Source organism: Pan troglodytes, chromosome 1 (assembly GCF_028858775.2).
Source record: "Pan troglodytes isolate AG18354 chromosome 1, NHGRI_mPanTro3-v2.0_pri, whole genome shotgun sequence".
Taxonomy (NCBI): Eukaryota; Metazoa; Chordata; class Mammalia; order Primates; family Hominidae; genus Pan; species Pan troglodytes.
Window position 1 is genome coordinate 141,940,334 of NC_072398.2, and position 19,454 is coordinate 141,959,787.

Genomic DNA, 19,454 nt, shown 5'->3' on the forward strand with positions numbered 1-19,454 from the left:
CTAAATAATATTATATTAAGCTTTCTTATTCCTGTACTTCTCAACGTGGCCCACAAACATGAGATGAATGTCATTATTTTAAACGATTCATTGAAGTTTTTTTGATAATTGCAGGCTGTCTCTAAGATCTCTTCCAATAATAAAATTGGAAGATTCTGTTTGAGAAATTATGTCAAATCCTCTCACTAGCACAGCTGTCAGCAATTTCTTTTATGGTTGCTAAATCATGGACTGTCATATTACTCTATTTATTTGCAGAGGTTGCATTGTTTTTCACATGTATAAATACAGGTCTCTAGAAAGTCTGGAAAGCCCCATGACATTGGAGAGGTAAGGTAAAAGTCCAAAGTTCCAGCAAGAAAAAAAGTGGGAGAAATCAGTGCAGCCAAATTCAGAACTAAAGAGAAGAGAATAAAGACTCATAACTTTCTCATTGAAGCTGCCTTCTTACCAAGTCCAGAGGATCTCTACTCTGGGTAAGACTACGACTTATAAGGATTTCATGATTTATAAGGATCCATTAGTTTTCTCTAAGTTGACCATCCCCAAGATAGGCTGCAGAGCCAGCTACAGGATACAAGTCCAGATGAAATCCTGGCCTCTTAGGTGGCTGTGTGTACCTTAGTGTGCTCTAATTCCTGCTGTGTCAGATTAGGCTTCAGTAGAGGTGGAACAGATATTCAGAGAAGCCAGTGTTCTAAGATTGTTATTTCTTTCCTGACACCATCTTAAATTACCGTTATCTTTAAATATCTGCCTAATAGACTCTGTCACTTTCTTTATTGGGCCCAACATTTATAGCTCTAGGTAAATGAAGGTAGGCAACTTGGGATCTGCAAAAAGAGGCAACACATTATTATAATCGAGGACCTTATAACATCTTTGTGCCACCACCTTTCTGAGCCGGTGATTGATTGATTCCTATGTTATGGTAGCATAGTATATGCTATAGAACTGGACAGATGCATACTCTGTTTTCACTCATCTTCCATAGATACCCAATCTTTTTAGTTTCTGGTTTGCCCTTCTTGCTTGCCAGCAGATCCTGTAGGCCATTGCTATAAGAGGAAATGGGTCATGATCACAGAAAAATAAACGGCTTTTTTTCCATCTTCTGCTGAAGTGATGGGAAGCCAGATAATTTAATATAAACCTCCAGAGGAACAAGTCAGAAGTAACCAACTCTATAGTGGAAACAAACCACTCTTTATTATAGGATAAAAAAGAAAACTGCAGTATCTATCATCTATATTTGCTTGTATCTTAAAGAGATTATATATTTTGTATCATGATCACATAAGTTACAAGGATTGAGACATTCAACTTAAAAACACAAAATTAAAGCATTACTACAAGAAGGCTTTTCACTCCTTTTAACTTTACAAAATTATCAAAATATTTAATTTATCAAGGCCTGGATAAAGATAGCATGATTACAATTGTGCATATGCTACCCTCTATACAGCAGAGATCAGACAAAAAACAAGCCATGGTTTTTCAAAGAATGTTTCATGCTGTGACTTCATTACATGAAATAATTAAAAACAATATGCAGACTGATATACATGGAGGTAATAAAGAATCAATCTTCAAATGCAGAGAATTCAAAATCTGTTAACATAATCGAGTCAAAAATCAACAGTGTAAGTGTCAGGTGCGAGCTATCAGGCTTGCATGAATAACGTGTGAATGCTGATGCACAGTGAGAGGAGGAAGCCATTGGGTAACCTGAGTCCCACAGTCTGACCAGTCCCTGCCCACAGAGGGGCTTGCAAGAAATCAGGACCAAGAATGGGTTAGAATGGTATCTATGTTTCAAAGTATAGAGATATGTATAACACAATGTTTCCCAGGTGAAGATTACTATTACTATATACCTGAGCTCAGCGAGCTCAGCTTTGCTCAGTCCAAAGATCTAAATGTGAACGTGAAAAGCTTCCAAAGGAAATTTTGTAATTAAGTCAGAAGAGCAAGCGGGGCACCTAGGAAAAACTCCATTTTCTAGAAAATGACATACAAGATGAGCTGGTGGGAATGCAACCTTGTACAACTTTCTGTAGGGGAACTTGGCAATATCTACAAAATTATATACTCTCATCTTTTGACCAAGCAATCCCGTTGGTAGGACTCTATCCTGAAATTACTCCTGTAACAATATAAAAATACACATGCATAAAGTTAGCAGAGTTATTCACTGCAGCATTGTTTGTAATTGCAAAATATTTGAAACAATCTAAACGCCCATATATTGAAGAGTGATTGAATAAACTGGGGTATAATCCACATAAAGGAGTAGATACATGTTAAAAGGATTTTAAAAGCTTTCTATGAACAGATGTGGAGGGATTTCCAAATTTCTATATGATGAGATCTTCGTGTTAGAAAATGTGAAAAAGAAAATATGTACATTCTCATTTGAGAAAAGAAAATCCAAGAAGGGTAAACCAGAAACTAACAAGATTGGGTATCCACGGAGGATGGGTGGGAATGTGGTAGAAAGAATAGAAGACCACTGCAATGGGAGTGGAGTGGTAAGATGAAGGAAAAGTGACACTTCTCTGACTGTAACTTTTTGAAAAGCTCTGAATTTCAGAACCATGATATTTCACAAACTCAAAAAATAAATCATACTTAAAATCAACCAAGATACCAAGATGTGAAGGAGGCCAAACTGAAACACAAACAGTAACAAATGTAACTAACTGTTTTACAAATGAATAATTTAACCATACTGAAGAAGGTGGAGAAGGAAAAAGCTAACCTAAGCAACTTTGGAATGCAATGTTTTGAGTGTGTATGTAAGGCTAAAGACCAAAAGAACTGTACACTAATAATTTTCTATAGGAAGTAAATTTATTTTTCCACAGACTTATTATCAATTTTGAAACTACTATATGAATATACTAGGACTGAGCAAGGAAACAAATGTATTATGTGTTAGAAGACCAAAGTCTAGCTTACTTGGAGAAAATAGTTTAAAAAGGAAAGTCAAAAGCTTGAATAAGCTCAGATGTGTTGGATTGGAACTGGAAATATCAACAGAATCTCAAGACTTATTATAGAAATGTACAGATAAAAATAAATATAGGTGTGTCCTAGTATACATACATATATTTCTTAACTTTGCCCCTGAGTGGGTCTAGAAATAATGAACACACCTAGAGTGATATCTTGGTGTCAAAGTACCATTATCCATTGAAAGAAACCAAAGATACTGGGAGAAATGTTAGATTCTAGGGATAAAGCAGGAAAAATACAGATATTTTTTCTAGAATATGTTGTGGAGCCAAAAAGGAAAGAAGCGCTGAAAATATGATGGAAGCATGTAAAAAAAAAATGGATCCAGCTTGAAGAAGCTCTCAATGACAAAATCTAGGACAAGTTGAGTAACAAAATAAATATTGACAGTAAAGTATTGAAACCCTCAGAATAAAACTAATATCTCTGAGTCTGCATTGATACAAGTAAATGATTAAATGAGCAAACAAAATAAATACAGAAGGAACAGCCCTTGCTCATGGTAGAACTCCAGTTAATAAATATAGAAAGAATGACTATAATAGAAAATCCTATTTAGTCAAACACCACAAAAAGAATCATCAATAAAAACTAAAAGTAGTGGCTGAAAAAAAAAAAAGTATGATGAGATTGTATTTGCATAGTCTCCAAACTGTTTCTCAAAATGGAAACTTTTTAGTGACAAAGTGGCACATAACTCTTTAAGGTGGCGAAATCTGGCAGCAAGCACTTTAACCAAGTGATCAAAGTTAAGGCCATAGCACCAGTAAAAGTAATGTCAACATCATGAATCCCTTAATACAAGACACTGAAAATGGCAGAACATCACTTCTGTGACATTTGCAAAAAAAAATGCATAACTTCAATCAACGAGGAAACATCAGAAAACTCCAAATTGAAGGATATTCCTCAAAATCACAGGCCAGTGCTATTCTAAAATGTCAAAGACATGAAAGACAAAGAACGAATAACGAACTATCAAAGATGCAAGAAAACTACAGAAACATAATGACTAAATGCAATGAGGGATCCTGGATTGGATCATGAAGCAGAAGGACATTAGTGGGAAACTGGTGAAATGTGAATAAGGAGTGTAGATTAGTTATCATTGTATTGATGCTAAAACCCTGGTTTCAGTAATTGTTCTATGGTTAAGTAAAATATCTACATTAGGGGAAGCCAGGGAAGTGGTGTATGGGCACTCTTCATACCTATCATGCATCTTTTCTGTAAGTCTGTTTCAAAATGAAATTATTTTAAAGGGCAGACAGTGGCCCAGTCTATAGGACAGCCTTAAAGGGCCACAGGTCTTCTTAGAAATGCACAAGAAACAATGTTCAAGAATAGAAAACAAAGATTTATGCCCTATTGTAGATTTCAGCTCAACTGACTTACCAGACATTACTTTCCATTTCATTTTTTCCTTGCAGGCAAAGGAACGCCCTGAACATGGCATCAGAGATCCACATGCCAGGCCCAGTGTGCCTCATTGAGAACACTAAAGGGCATCTGGTGGTGAATTCAGAAGCTCTGGAAATCCTGTCTGCCATTACACAGCCTGTAGTAGTGGTGGCAATTGTGGGCCTCTACCGCACAGGCAAATCCTACCTGATGAACAAGCTGGCTGGGAAGAACAAAGGTGAGTGGCACCAGCAAAGCATGGATGAGCCCCATCTGTCCAGTTACACAGTCAGTATCTAGTATGAAGATGGGATGAGAGAAAGTTAGTGTTGGGGATAAATATTGATAGCTAACTTTGAATTCATCAGTGAACCCTTCAAATTCACTCTGGAGGATTGGAGTCAACTGACTCTTCTCACTTTGCCTTTATTTTCACATTTCATATGTAAATAAGGTATTAATAAAAAAATTAAATAATAATGCATTATTAAATATTTACTAAAATATTTATGTAGTGATAGCAAGTTTCCACAGAACTTTAAGATAAAATGAATGTTTCAATCCATATTGGATATTCTAATTTCTCTATTTTTTGTAATTAAGGTCACTATTGGTTATAATTTCTCTTATCTCTTTTACATGAGACTGTTGTCCAGTGTCAGGGGCTCAGTGTGGCTTACAAAGCACCAAGCTACCAGTCAGAAGGCTGATGTTAAAGTGTAGTTTGTATGTCTTTCTAACTAAGCCAATCAGTTACTATTTCTACTCTTCAGTTTCATCATTCAGGAAATGAGTGATTTGACTACCATATCTTGAGTTCCTCTGTTAACTCACAATAACAACAGATAGTCACTCTCCAAAGAAATGAATATATTCAGGAATAAGCAGGGGATTTATAAATTCTGGAAATGCATGCTATAACAAATAATAAACTCATCTGGAAATGTTAAGGCAGTGAGAAACTTTTAAAGGCAAAAAGGAGACATATATGCCAGTTGATGTAAAATGAAAGTTCATTGGTTTACAGGATCATATTGCAGGTGGGGACATGTGCATTAGCTGTTGCTTGAGAGAGTTTTATGCATAGAACCCTGACTGCAGGGACCCTGATGGCAGCAAGTAAGGCCACTTGCAAGATTGTGGTTAGGACTGGCTATTACTGGAAGTACAGAAGTAGCCTTTGTCGCAAGGTTGTAGTTTGGCAATGTCTTAATGGCAGTTTCCACTACAAGAAAGTATACATGAAAGCCCTTCCTTCATGAACTCCTGACTCCATTTTGTTAGGGTTTGGCATAAGTGACTCCATTTTGCTTCTGACAACTTTTGCAGTTCCCCCTTTGATCAAGATCTTTCTCTGAAAGCATCTCTGATCGATCATCCTGTAGTTTTATACTTTGTGTTCCCTAGTGCTTGGATGCACTTGATTTGGTTGGTTTGGTCCCAAGTCAGGGGAAAGTGATTGGTGACTGGGAGTCATTTTCAAAACCATTTTAGCCACATTTGAGCAACAAGGAGGTTTGGAAGGAGTGGGTTTCAGGCTAATTCTACCTGGAATTCATTATTAAGTCAATTTTTTCAATTCCACATTTTCAGCATATTCTTTAAGTGCTGAGCCAGCATTATTCTGTTAGGAGTGTCGTTTCTGCAGAAGTCAGACAGGTAACAGGTACAAAGCTTAAAGAAAATAATGCAAAGCAAAACCAACAGGAGCATAACAAATTCATTTTGGATGATGGTTCTGAACCAAGAGGCCAATTAAACAAATTAAAAGACCATGTGGAACTGGGTAAGATTTTTTATAGGCATTGAGTCTTTTATGTAGTTTGATTAGTGATTCTATTATTTAGCATCTCATAACTTGGTTAAATTAAAGCCAAGAGTGCTAACTCTGTAAAAAGGGATCACTGGTACAATCTGAACAAAAAGTTGTGTTAGGAATATTGCCAAAGTTATTCACTACATGGAAGAAAGCATCTGTTAGGTCATGTAAAGATTTGGGATTGGCATGACAGATCCAACATTCCATCAAGTACGCACAGAAGCTGCTGATTATGAAATTATAACTATAGCATTATCCTGTCAAGTGAAAAAGAAGGCACAAGCAAAGAAAATTTAAGAAGGATAAGAGTCTCATTTTTATAAGTATTGTTCTATCATTCTTAGAAAAAGCTGTCCATAGCATGAAGCCATCAACTTCTCACACTGGTTTACACACTAAATGTCTTTGGGTATGGCACTGAGTGGTTTGGTGAACTTTTTGTGTGGCCCAAACATGAGACATGAGACTCATCTCTTGAAATTTACATTGAGTTGTGTAGCTTTAGTGTATAGAGCTTCAGGAACAGAGCAGTTTTTTATTTTAGCAATTCCAGGCCAGAAAATTGGGTTGGACAAACCTAGAAGAATTCAAAATTTAGTCCAGGTTGTAGATAAATAATAATAAACTCAAAAGTAATGCATAGGGCTGCAATCTAATAACAGATGAACTATAGTTTTCCTTTCTTAATCATAAATTTTCTCCTCTAGTCGTTCCAGTTATTACCAAGATAAGGTTTCTTTGTTTGCAGAATAAATTTAACCTCATCAAACAAAGCCTGATTATTTATACAAGTACAGCAAGAACAGTCATGAGGCTCTTTTAAGTTTGCTTCGTTGACACTTTAAGCCAATTAAATAGAGCTCTTTCACATATCTTGGGAAAATTATTACATACACAAAACATGCAAACATAAATACATACACAAGCAAAGGTCACAGGGTTTTTCACTTTAAAAATTTTAGTCATAACATGGTAAAACAGAGATACAAACTCACTTGTTTGTAAAAAGGACAGCTAAATCCAAACTTATTTTTCTGAAAAAACAGAATAAGTTAAGGTTACTTGCTCAAATGGCTAACCTTTTGAGATTTTCCATTTGCCTTTAACTGTTAATTCTATGAAGGCTGTGGACTAAATTTGGGGTAAACTGCAGCTTCTACAGGAGTTTTTTTTGGTTTTTGTTTTTTTTAACTTGAGGCGGAGTTTCGCTCTTGTTGCCCAGGCTGGAGTGCAATGGCGCAATCTCAGCTCACCGCAACCTCCGCCTCCCGGGTTCAAGCGATTCTCCTGCCTCAGCCTTCTGAGTAGCTGGGATTACAGGAGCCCGCCACCATGCCTGGCTACTGTTTTTTGTTGTTGTTGTTGTTGTTGTTGTTGTTGTTGTTGTTTGTATTTTTAGTAGAGACAGGGTTTCTCCATGTTGGTCAGGCTGGTCTTGAACTCCTGACCTCAGGTGATCCACCCGCCTTGGCCTCCCAAAATGCTGGGATTACAGGTGTGAGCCACCACACCTGGCCAGTTTGGTTTTAAGTATAAAAATATTTGTCTTCCTTTTAAAAAAAAATCAGTCTCAAATGAGTATAGTGGTTAATTCATCAGGTGTTTATATTTTAGCTAGAGCTGGTGGAAAAATACATGCTCCAAGCAGTCTTGAATTTAGTAACAAATTTACCTTTCTTTTGTTTGCGTTTTGCTTTGCTCAACTAGTCAGCATGGGTGGAAAATATTTTAGGAATATTTTTTAAAAGGTTATTTTCAGTTTTTCTGTTTTCTCTGGTCCATATGGAAGTGAAGACATTTTCTACTCACAGAGAGACCTATTATTACTCTGAGCTCTAGATTTTGGCCAAAGCACAAAGGGGTTAAAAAGCAGACCTAGTTGATTGGAGAGCCTAACTTTTATAAATACTTATCTAGTTCTTTTCCTTTTTTTTCTCCTTAGGAATGGGTAGGTAACCAAGCGAAAAAGTAAGAGGAAAAATAGAGCAAAAATAGAGAAGTTAGAAGCCTCTATATGCCAATCAGAAATACATCTCATTGTTTCTGAGATGTTTGGGATCCCTTCCAATTTTAAATGATCTTCTTAAAGTGCAGTTCTTGAAAGTTCATCTGGAATGTTCCACATAATGGCCATTGTAATTCTAAACTACTTTTGGTGTAATTTCCCCATCAATTGAGAAGTGTGCATGAGATGGACCATAAATATAGCTGGCTAGAGTCCCAGGAGAAAGATTATTCTGACATGCCTTTAAATTTGAGTATCTCATTTTGTTTCTCATTAATCTCTGAAGAGAAAAAAATAAAATCCTATGAATCTGGTTGGGAATGTCAGGAGTTTGGACTGGTGTTTTGTTTCACAATGTACCTGGTCCAGGGTATTTATTTTAGTTGGTGGACAGTCATTGCCTTAGTTGTCCAACCCATGACCACATTTTCCCTGCTGCATGGACATTTTCTTAAGTGTGGCAGATGCTCTAATGGTAACCTTGCCCATCCATGGCCAGTTTACCTTCACACAAAATACTTTATCTTCAGAGACTGGAGTCCCTCATTAATGATGGCACTGCTTTAATTGCTTTAAATTGGTCAACCCATGCCTATGTTTGGTACATTTATTTTTGCTCTTGGCAGATGTTCAGAAGTAAGAAAAGACTCAATTCACCCAATTTTTAAATCAAGCAGGCAGACATAACAAAATATTAAACCAGGCATGCAGAAGTTAAAACAAACAAACAAACAAAAAAACACAGAGTACTCACCAGAAGGACAATGTTCTTATCTCATGAAGGGCTTCCCAGAAAAGACAAAGTTGTTTTTAGGCTAAGAAGGGATTCAAGGCCTTTTACTGAGGTGACCTTATCCAAATAAGATCCTGAACTAGACAAAAAGAAGGGATTTTAACCCAAGGGGAGACTCAACACAGTAGAAAAGGTCAGCTGTGGAAATGAAGAAATCAAAGGGCTCAACAAGTGAATACCATGCATGGTTTCAGGGGCTGATGATCATTCCAAGATGAGCTCACTTTGGGTCCTACTTCTGATGCCAGATTATGTCAAGCTAAAATAACAAGAGAGAAAGTAGTTCTCCAAAGAAATGAGTTTATTTAAGAATGAGCAGGGGACCATATGCATACCAAATTCAGGTATGCACATTATAATAAATCATAGGTGCATCCAGGGTGGTTGAGACAGTGGGAAACTTTAAAGACAAAAAGGAGAAGTACATGCAGGGTGTTCTGAAACAAAAGTTTATTTGTTTACAGGAGCTTACTCACAGGACTTAATATGTGTGCTGGCTCTTGCCAAGAGAGAGTCTTCACAGAAGGCACCCTGATTGCAGGGACTCTGATTGCAAGTTAGACCACTTGCAAGTTTACATTTAGGACTGGCTATTACTGGAAAGATGTCCTCAGAACATTAGCCTTTGTTGCAAGGTTGTGGATTGGCAACATCTTCAATGGCAGTTCCCATCACAGGAAAGTGTGCGCGAGAGCTTTTCCTTCATGGTCTGCTGACTTCATTTCATTCAAGTTTGGCATTTTGATGCTGACAACTTTCACACTTTCCACCTTTAAAATTCTAGAACTCTTTTACTAGTCCAAGGTATAACTTTTTAATTCCTGCGGTATTCTAATACCTCATGGATTTTCTTAAATATTTTCCTGATTTTTGTCATCATCCATCTGAAACACTTCAGTGGGTTCTGTTACTAACAAATCTGGTCTACTGGGCTACATATTCAGGGGTTCAAATCACAGACTCCTCAACTACATTTCAAGATTTTATTCTCACTACTCCACTCCTGGAAGCCATTTCAACAGACTGTACTAGAATGGATGCTTTATACTGTCCTTCCCATGTCAGAATCTCCTCTATTTGGATAACCTTCTGTTAACGTGGGACCTGCATAAGGAAAAAGAATCACTACATGAAGATGAACCCAGTACCCGGACCTCTTGTATCAGCCCTCTCTCTAATTTTACTTATGAATGCATGCTTTTTTCTTCCTCTTGAGTGTTGCATAAAAATACACAGGTATCTTAGTTTGTGTCTGCCACTATGACAAAATACATTAGACAGGGTAATTTATAAATAATAAAAACTTATTTCTCGTAGATCTGGAGGTTGGGAAGTCCAAGATTAAGGCACAAGGAGATTCAGTGTCTAGTGAGGGCTTGTTACTCATAGAGGGGGTTTCCCACTGTCCCCATATGGCAGAACGGACAGAAGGAACAATGAAATTGGTCTTTTTATATATATACTTTAAGTTCAGGGATATATGTGCAGAACATGCAAGTTTCTTACATAGGTATACACGTGTCATGGTGGTTTGCTGCACCCATCAACCCATCATCTGCATTAGGCATTTCTCCTAATACTATCCCTCCCCTAGCCCCCACCCCCCAACAGGCCCTGTTGTGTGATGTTCCCCTCCCTGTGTCCATGTGTCCCCATTGTTGGACCCCCACTTAGGAATGAGAACATGTGATGTTTGGTTTTCTGTTCCTGCGTTAGCTTGCTGAGAATGATGGTTTCCAGCTTCATCCATGTCCCTGCAAAGGACATGAACTCATCCCTCAAGGCCTTTTATAAGGGCATTAACTTTATTACTGAGGACATGACCCTTCATGACTTAATCACTTCTGGCTTTTTTTTTTTTTTTTTTTTTTTGAGACGGAGTCTCACTCTGTCACCAGGCTGGAGTGCAGTGGCACAATCTCAGCTCACTGCAGTCTCTCTGCCTCCTGGTTTCAAGCAACTCCCCTGCCTCAGCCTCCCAAGTAGCTGGGACTACAGGCGTGCACGACCATGCCTGGCTAATTGTTTGTATTTTAGTAGAGACAGGATTTCACCATGTTGGCCAGGATGGTCTCTATCTTCTGACTTTGTGATTCACCTGCCTCGGCCTCCCAAAGTGTTGGGATTACAGGTGTGAGCCACCACACCCAGCCCACTTCTTAATATCATCACCTTGGGGTTTGGTTTCAGACTTCACTGAAGTTCCAACGTATGAAAGGAGGATTGGAGGGACTAACTTCAGACCATAGCAACAGGTTAATAGAGTTTACATTAATTCTGTAATATAACTTATTTGAGCCCATATAGACATGAAGTGAATAGGGGACCCAAGTACTTCCTGAGAAAGTCATTTATACAAATAAAGATTTGATTGATTGTCTTTGCTGAAATGGAAGCAACCCGTTTCCCCTGCCAGGAACTTAACGTTCCTATACATTTAACTGGTATAGGCCTTGTCTGCCTGGATTCTGCTGTCACTATATGTTGTTTCTCCTCTTCCCTTGAAGGCTTCCCTCTGGGCTGCACAGTGAAGTCTGAAACCAAAGGCATCTGGATGTGGTGTGTGCCCCACCCCTCCAAGCCAAACCACACCCTGATCCTTCTGGACACGGAGGGCCTGGGTGATATGGAAAAGGTAAGAAAGAGACATAGAGAAATCTTCTTTACCTTTGATTCTCTATTTATGTTTTTATGCATAGTATCAATCCAACTTCTCTGGCCTATTCCTGAATCACAAATCTGATTATGGGAAACAAAGCTAAATTTCATTTCCTGGAACTTACTTTCTTGGTAAGCACAAATATTTTGGACTATTGGTGATACATCTTCTTATTTTTAACAGTTGGATGAATTATAAAATTTAATAAATACTTACTGCATGGCAGAAGTCTAGGGCTGTGTGCTATATTAATACAGAATCCTGAATTTCAAAGCTCTACGCTAATCAATGAACCAGGTAAATGCTCAGAGCCTAGCGGCGAAGACAACATTGTGACCATTTAGAGTGCTCAGATGCTGAAAGTGAGGGCCTAACCTAATGATACAATTTAGGAGAAAGCTTCCTGGAAGAAGCTGTAACCTGTGGGATTAATGGGTGCTACTAGTTAAGGTGTGTGGGGTTCGTAGGCTTGAAGGTAGAATCAGGAAAATAGAGTTTCACTGAAATAACCTGTTTTTAAATGTCTAGAAAAGCACTAGCTAGCCGGGCACGGTGGCTCACACCTGTAATCCCAACACTTTGCAAGGCCGAGACGGGTGGACCATCTGAGGTCAGAAGTCCGAGACCAGCCTAGCCAACATGGTGAAACCCCATCTCTACTGAAAATGCAAAAATTAGCCCAGCGCAGAGGCGGGCACCTGTAATCCCAGCTATTCAGGAGGCTGAGGCAGGAGTATCGCTTGGACCCGGGAGGTGGAGGTTGCAGTGAACCGAGATCATGCCACTGCACTCCAGCCTGAGTGACAGAGTGAGACTCCATCTCAAAAACAAAACAAACAAACAAACAAAAAACAAAAAAAAAAAAAAGAAAAAGAAAAGAAAACCACCAGCTATACCGGGAACATTTATAAAATTTTTACCCAATTTACTGGGCTAGGCAATGTAGTCATCACTGACTTCTAGAATAGTGTGAGCTAGCCCCACACAAAAATTTGCAAATTGGCTAATTCTAGATAATTTTGCTTTATAGTATTAAGTGCAGTCTTTTCCTTTATTTATATTAGTCTGAGTGTAAATTGAAAATAGGATTAGTCAGAAACGACAGGGGGATGTTACCACTGACCCCACATAAACACAATATTAAGAAAACCTCCATGGACATAAACTAGACAATCTACACAAAATGGACAAATTTGTTGACACATATACCCTCTCAAGACTTAACTGGGAAGAAATTGAATCCCTGAACAGATAAATGACGAGCTCTGAAATTGAGGCAGTAATAAATAGCCCACCTACCAAAAAAAAAAAGCCCAGAAACAGATGGATTCATAGCTGAATTTACCAGATGTACAAAGAAAAGCTGGTAGCATTCCTACTGAAAATATTCCAAAAAATTGAGGAGGAGGCACTCCTCCCTAACTCATTCTATGGGGCCAGCATCATCCTGATACCAAAACCTGGAAGAGATACAACAACAAAAGAGAAAATTTCAGGCCAATATCCTTGATAACATCAATGCAAAAATCCTCAACAAAATACAGGCAAACTAAATCCAGCAACACATCAAAAAGCTCATCCAGCATGATCAAGTAGGCTTTATCCCTGGAATGCAAGAATGGATCAAGATATGCAAATCAATAAATGTGATTCATCCCATAAACAGAAATAAAGACAAAAACCACACAATAGATGCAGAAAATGTTTTCAATAAAATTCAAAGTCCATTCATGGTAAAAACTCTCAATAAACTAGGTATTGAAGGAACATAGCTCAAAATGATAAGAGCCATATATGACAAACCCACTGTCAACATCATACTACATGGGCAAAAGCTGGAAGCATTCCTCTTGAAAACCGGCACAAGAGAAGGATGCCCTCTCTCACCACTCCTGTTCAACATAGTATTGGAAGCCTTGGCCAGGACAATCAGGCAAGAGAAAGCAATAAAGGGCATCCAAACAGGAAAAGAGGAAGTCAAACTCTTGCTGTTTGTCAATGACATGATTATATGTCTAGAAAACCCCCTAGTCTCAGCCCAAAAGCTTCTTAAGCTGATAAACAACTTCAGCAAAGTCTCAGGATACAAAATCGATATGCAAAAATCACTAACATTCCTATACACCAACCACAGTCAAGCTGAAAGCCAAATCAGGAACAAACTCCCATTCATAATTGCTGCTTAGGAATACAGCTAACTAAGGAGGTAAAAGACCTCTCCAAGGAGAACTACAAACCACTGCTCCAAGAAATCAGAGATGACACAAATAAACGGAAAAACATTCCTTCCTCATGGAGAGACAGAATCAATACTGTTAAAATTTACCTTACTGCCCAAAGCAATTTATAGATTCAATGCTATTCCTATTAAACTACCATTGAGATTCTTCACAGAATTAGAAAAAAACTGTTTTTAAAAAATTCATATGGGACAGAAAAAGAGCTCAGGCAAAAAATAGCCAAGGCAATTCTAAGCAAAAAGAACAAAGCTGGATGCTACTCGACATCAAACTATACTACAGGGCTACAGTAACCAAAATACATGGAACTGGTACAAAAACAGACACATAGACCAATGGAACAGAACAGATAACCCAGAATTTAAGACTGCACAACTACAACTATCTGATCTTTGACAAACCAGAAAAAAAAAAAAAACAATGGGGAAAAGATTCCCTATTCAATAAATGGTGCTGGGATAACAGGCTAGCCATATGCAGAAGATTGAAATTGGACCCTTTACTTAGACCATATACAAAAGTTAACTCAAGATGGATTAAAGACTTAAATATACAACCCAAAACTATAAAAAACCTGGAAAACCACCCTGGCCATATCATTCAGGACATAGGCATGGGCAAAGATGTCACGATGAAGACACCAAAAAAGCTGTAGTAACAAAAGCAAAAATTGACAAATGGGAACTAACTAAACTAAAGAGCTTCTGCACAGCAAAAGAAACCATCAACAGAGTAAACAAACAACCTAAAGAATGGGAGAAAATATTTGCAAACTCTGCAGCTGACAAAGGACTAATACCCAGCATCTATAAGGAACGTAAACAAATTCACACACACACAAAAATACATTAAAAAGTGGGCAAAGGACATGAACAGACACTTTTCAAAAGAAGACATACATGCAGCCAACAATCATATGGAAAAAAAAAACTTAACATCACTGACCATTAGAGAAATGCAAATCAAAACCACAATACTATCATGATCACACCAGTCAGAATGGCTATTATTAAAAAGTCAAAAAATAACAGATGCTGGTTAGGTTGTAGAGAAATAGGAACACTTATCCATTGTTGGTGGGAGTGTAAATTAGTTAAACCATTGTGGGAGACAGTGTGGCAACTACTCAAAGACCTAAAGACAGAACTACCATTTGACCCAGCAATGCCATTACTGGGTATGTACCCAAAGGACTATAAATTGTTCTATTATAAAGATACATGTACGTGAATATTCATTATGGCACAATAGCAAAGACATGGCATCAATTTAAAGGCCCATAAATGATAGACTAGATAAAGAAAATGTGGTACATATACACTATGGAATACTACGCAGCCATAAAAGAAGAACAAGATCATTTGCAGGGTATGGATGGAGCTGGAGGTCATTATCCTTAGCAAATGGATGCAGGAACAGGAAACCAAATACCACATGTTCTCACTTATAAGTGGGAGCTAAATGATGAGAACACATGGACACATAGAGGGAAACAACACACATTGGAGCCTATCTGAGGGTGGATAATGGGAGGAGGGAAAAGATCAAGAAAAAAAACTAATGCGTACTTGGCTAAATACCTGGGAGATGAAATAATATATGCAACGAACCCCCATGACACAAGTCTACCTATGTAACAAATCCCTGTTGTGCAGTATGAAAGCCAAAACATACTAATTCTATTTTTTTCAAAAGAAATTTTTTTAAGTGTTGTTTTTAAGCATTTGGAAAGGAAAGAAATAAGCCTTTATTGTGACAAAATTATTTCTTTTTTGTCACCTCTATTTCTAATTTTAGTTATTTACTAAACACATATAGCACTAACTATGTGCCAGGAACTATTCTAAGCACTCAATAAATAATAACTTGTTTAATCATACAATGACCCTATGAAATATGTACTATTATTATCCCTACTCGACAGATAAGGACACTTAGTAGAGAGAGGTCAAGAAACTTGCCCACGGTCACACAGCTACCAGCGGTCAAGCTGGAATCTAAGCCAGGCATCCCATCTGTGAAATCTGTGTTCTTCACTTTGCTTCCTCCCTAAGTGAAATTTTAAAATCTTCACATATGAGGAAGTTAAGGTACATTTTTTTTATTATACTTTAAGTTCTAGGGTACATGTGCACAATGTGCAGCTTTGTTACATATGTACACACGTGCCATGTTGGTGTGCTGCACCCATTAACTTGTCATTTACATTAGGTATATCCCCTAATGCTATCTCTCCGCACTCCCTCCACCCCACAGTAGGCCCCAGTGTGTGATGTTCCTCACCCTGTGTCCAAGTGATCTCATTGCTCAATTCCCACCTATGAGTGAGAACATGCGGTGTTTGCTTTTCTGTCCTTGTGATAGTTTGCTCAAAATGATGGTTTTCAGCTTCATCCATGTCCCTGCAAAGGACATGAACTCATCCTTTTCTATGGCTGCATGGTATTCCATGGTATATATGTGCCATGTTTTTTTACTCCAGTCTATTGTTGATGGACATTTGGGTTGGTTCCAAATCTTTGCTGTTGTGAATAGTGCCAAAATAAACATACATGTGCATGCGTCTTTATAGTAGCGTGATTTATAATCCTTTGGGTGTATACCCAGTAATAGGATGGCTGGGTTAAATGGTATTTCTAGTTGTAGATCCTTGTGGAATCACCATGCCGTCTTCCACAATGGTTGAACTAGATTATGGTCCCACCAACAGTGTAAAAGTGTTCCTATTTCTCCACATCCTCTCCAGCACCTGTTGTTTCCTGACTTTTTAATGATTGCCATTCTAACTGGTGTGAGATGGTATCTCACTGTAGTTTTGATTTGCATTTCTCTGATGGCCAGTGATGATGACCATTTTTTCATGTGTCTGTTGGCTGCATATATGTCTTCTTTGAGAAGTGTCTGTTCATATCCTTTGCCCACTTTTTGATGGTGTTGTTTGATTTTTTTCTTGTAAATTTGTTTAAGTTCTTTGTATATACTGGATATTAGCCCTTTGTCAGATGGGTAGATTGTAAACATTTTCTCCCCTTCTGTAGGTTGCCCGTTCACTCTGATGGTAGTTTCTTTTGCTGTGCAGAAGCTCTTTAGTTTAATTAAATCCCATTTGTCTATTTTGGCTTTTGTTGCCATTGCTTTTGGTGTTTTAGTCATGAAGTCTTTGCCCATGCCTATGTCCTGAATGGTATTGCCTAGGTTTTCTTCTAGGGTTTTTATGGTTTTAGGTCTAACATTTAAGACTTTAATCCATTTGAATTAATTTTTTTATAAGGTGTAAGGAAGGGATCCAGTTTCAGCTTTCTACATAGGGCTAGCCAGTTTTCCCAGAACCATTTATCAAATAGGGAATCCTTTCCCCATTTCTTGTTTCCCCATTTCTTGTCAGGTTTGTCAAAGATCAGATGGTTGTAGATGTGTGGTATTATTTCCGAGGGCTCTGTTTTGTTCCATTGGTCTATATCTCTGTTTTGGTACCAGTACCATGCTGTTTTGCTTACTGTAGCCTTGTAGTATAGTTTGAAGTCGGGTAGTGTGATGCCTCCAGCTTTGTTCTTTTGGCTTAAGATTCTCTTGGCAATGTGGGCTCTTTTTGGTTCCATATGAACTTTAAAGTAGTTTTTTCCCCAATTCTGTGAAGAAAGTCATTGGTAGCTTGATGGGGATGGCATTGAATCTATAAATTACCTTGGGCAGTAGGGCTATTTTCACAATATTGATTCTTCCTAACCATGAACATGGAATGCTCTTCCATTTGTTTGTGTCCTCTTTTACTTCATTGAGCAGAGGTTTGTAGTTCTCCTTGAAGAGGTCCTTCACATCCCTTGTAAGTTGGATTCCTAGGTATTTTATTCTCTTTGAAGCAATTGTGAATGGGAGTTCACTCATGATTTGGCTTTCTGTTTGTCTGTTATTGGTGTATAAGAATGCCTGTGATTTTTGTACATTGATTTTGTATCCTGAGACTTTGCTGAAGTTGCTTATCAGCTTAAGGAGATTTTGGGCTGAGACAATGGGGTTTTCTAGATATACAATCATGTCATCTGCAAACAGGGACAATTTGATTTCCTCTTTTCCTAACTGAATACCCTTTATTTCCTTCTCTTGCCTAATTGCCCTGGCCAGAACTTCCAACACTATGTTGAATAGGAGTGGTGAGAGAGGGCATCCCGTCTTGTGCCACTTTTCAAAGGGAATGCTTCCAGTTTTTGCCCATTCAGTATGATGTTGGCTGTGGGTCTGTCATAAATAGCTCTTATTATTTTGAGATACATCCCATCAATACCTAGTTTATTTAGAGTTTTAAGCATGAAGGGCTGTTGAATTTGTCCAAGGCCTTTTCTGAATCTATTGAGAAAATCATGTGGTTTTTGCCTTTGGTTCTGTTTACATGATGGATTATGTTTATTGATTTGCATGTGTTGAACCAGCCTTGCATCCCAGGGATGAAGCCAACTTGATCGTGGTGGATACACTTTTTGATGGGCGGCTGGATTTGGTTTGCCAGTATCTTATTGAGGATTTTTGCACTGATGTTCATCAGGGATATTTGTCTAAAATTCTCTTTTTTTGCTGTTGTGTCTCTGCCTGGCTTTGGTATCAGGATGATGCTGGCCTCATAAAATGAGCTAGGGAGGATTCACTGTTTTTCTATTGATTGGAATAGTTTCAGAAAGAATGGTACCAGCTCCTGCTTTTACCTCTGGTAGAATTCGGCTGTGAATCTGTCTGGTCCTGGACTTTTTTTTTTGGTTGGTAGGCTATTAATTATTGCCTCAATTTCAGAGCCTGCTATTGGTCTATCAAGAGATTCAACTTCTTCCTGGTTTAGTCTTGGAGGGTGTGTGTGTCCAGGAATTTATCCATTTCTTCTAGATTTTCTAGTTTATTTGGTAGAGGTGTTTATAGTATTCTCTGATGGTAGTTTGTATTTCTGTGGGATCGGCGGTGATATGCCCTATATCGTTTTTTATTGCATCTATTTGATTCTTCTCTCTTTTCTTCTTTATTCGTCTTGGTAGTGGTCTATTAATTTTGTTGATCTTTTCCAAAAACCAGCTCCTTGATTCATTGATTTTTTGAAGGGTTTTTTTGTGTCTCTATCTCCTTCAGCTCTGCTCTGATCTTAGTTATTTCTTGCCTTCTGCTAGCTTTTGAATGTGTTTGCTCTTGCTTCTCTAGTTCTTTTAATTGTGATGTTAGGATGTCAATTTTAGATCTTTCCTGCTTTCTCTTATGGGCATTTAGTGGTATAAATTTCCCTCTACACACTTCTTGAAATGTGTCCCAGAGATTCTGGTATGTTGTGTCTTTCTTCTCATTGGTTTCAAAGAACATCTTTATTTCTGCCTTCATTATGTTATGTACCCAGTAGTCATTCAGGAGACAGTTATTCAGTTTCCATGTAGTTGAGTGGTTTTGAGTGAGTTTCTTAATCCTGAGTTCTAGTTTGATTGCACTGTGGTCTGAGAGACAGTTTGTCATAATTTCTGTTCTTTTACATTTGCTGAGGAGTGCTTTAC

The 19,454-nt window shown here is 38.0% G+C and overlaps 1 protein-coding gene across 1 annotated transcript in view; it reads left to right on the forward strand.

Annotated features, from left to right (window-relative positions):
• The first annotated feature begins 348 nt into the window (after positions 1–348).
• GBP7 (guanylate binding protein 7) overlaps positions 349–19,454 on the forward strand; it is a 44,269-nt gene continuing 25,163 nt past the window's right edge. The window contains exons 1-3 of the mRNA XM_009424758.5: positions 349–476; positions 4,449–4,657; positions 11,544–11,671. Coding sequence (XP_009423033.4) covers positions 4,468–4,657; positions 11,544–11,671 — 318 coding nt within the window. The 5' untranslated portion in view covers positions 349–476; positions 4,449–4,467. The remainder of the gene's footprint in view (positions 477–4,448; positions 4,658–11,543; positions 11,672–19,454) is intronic.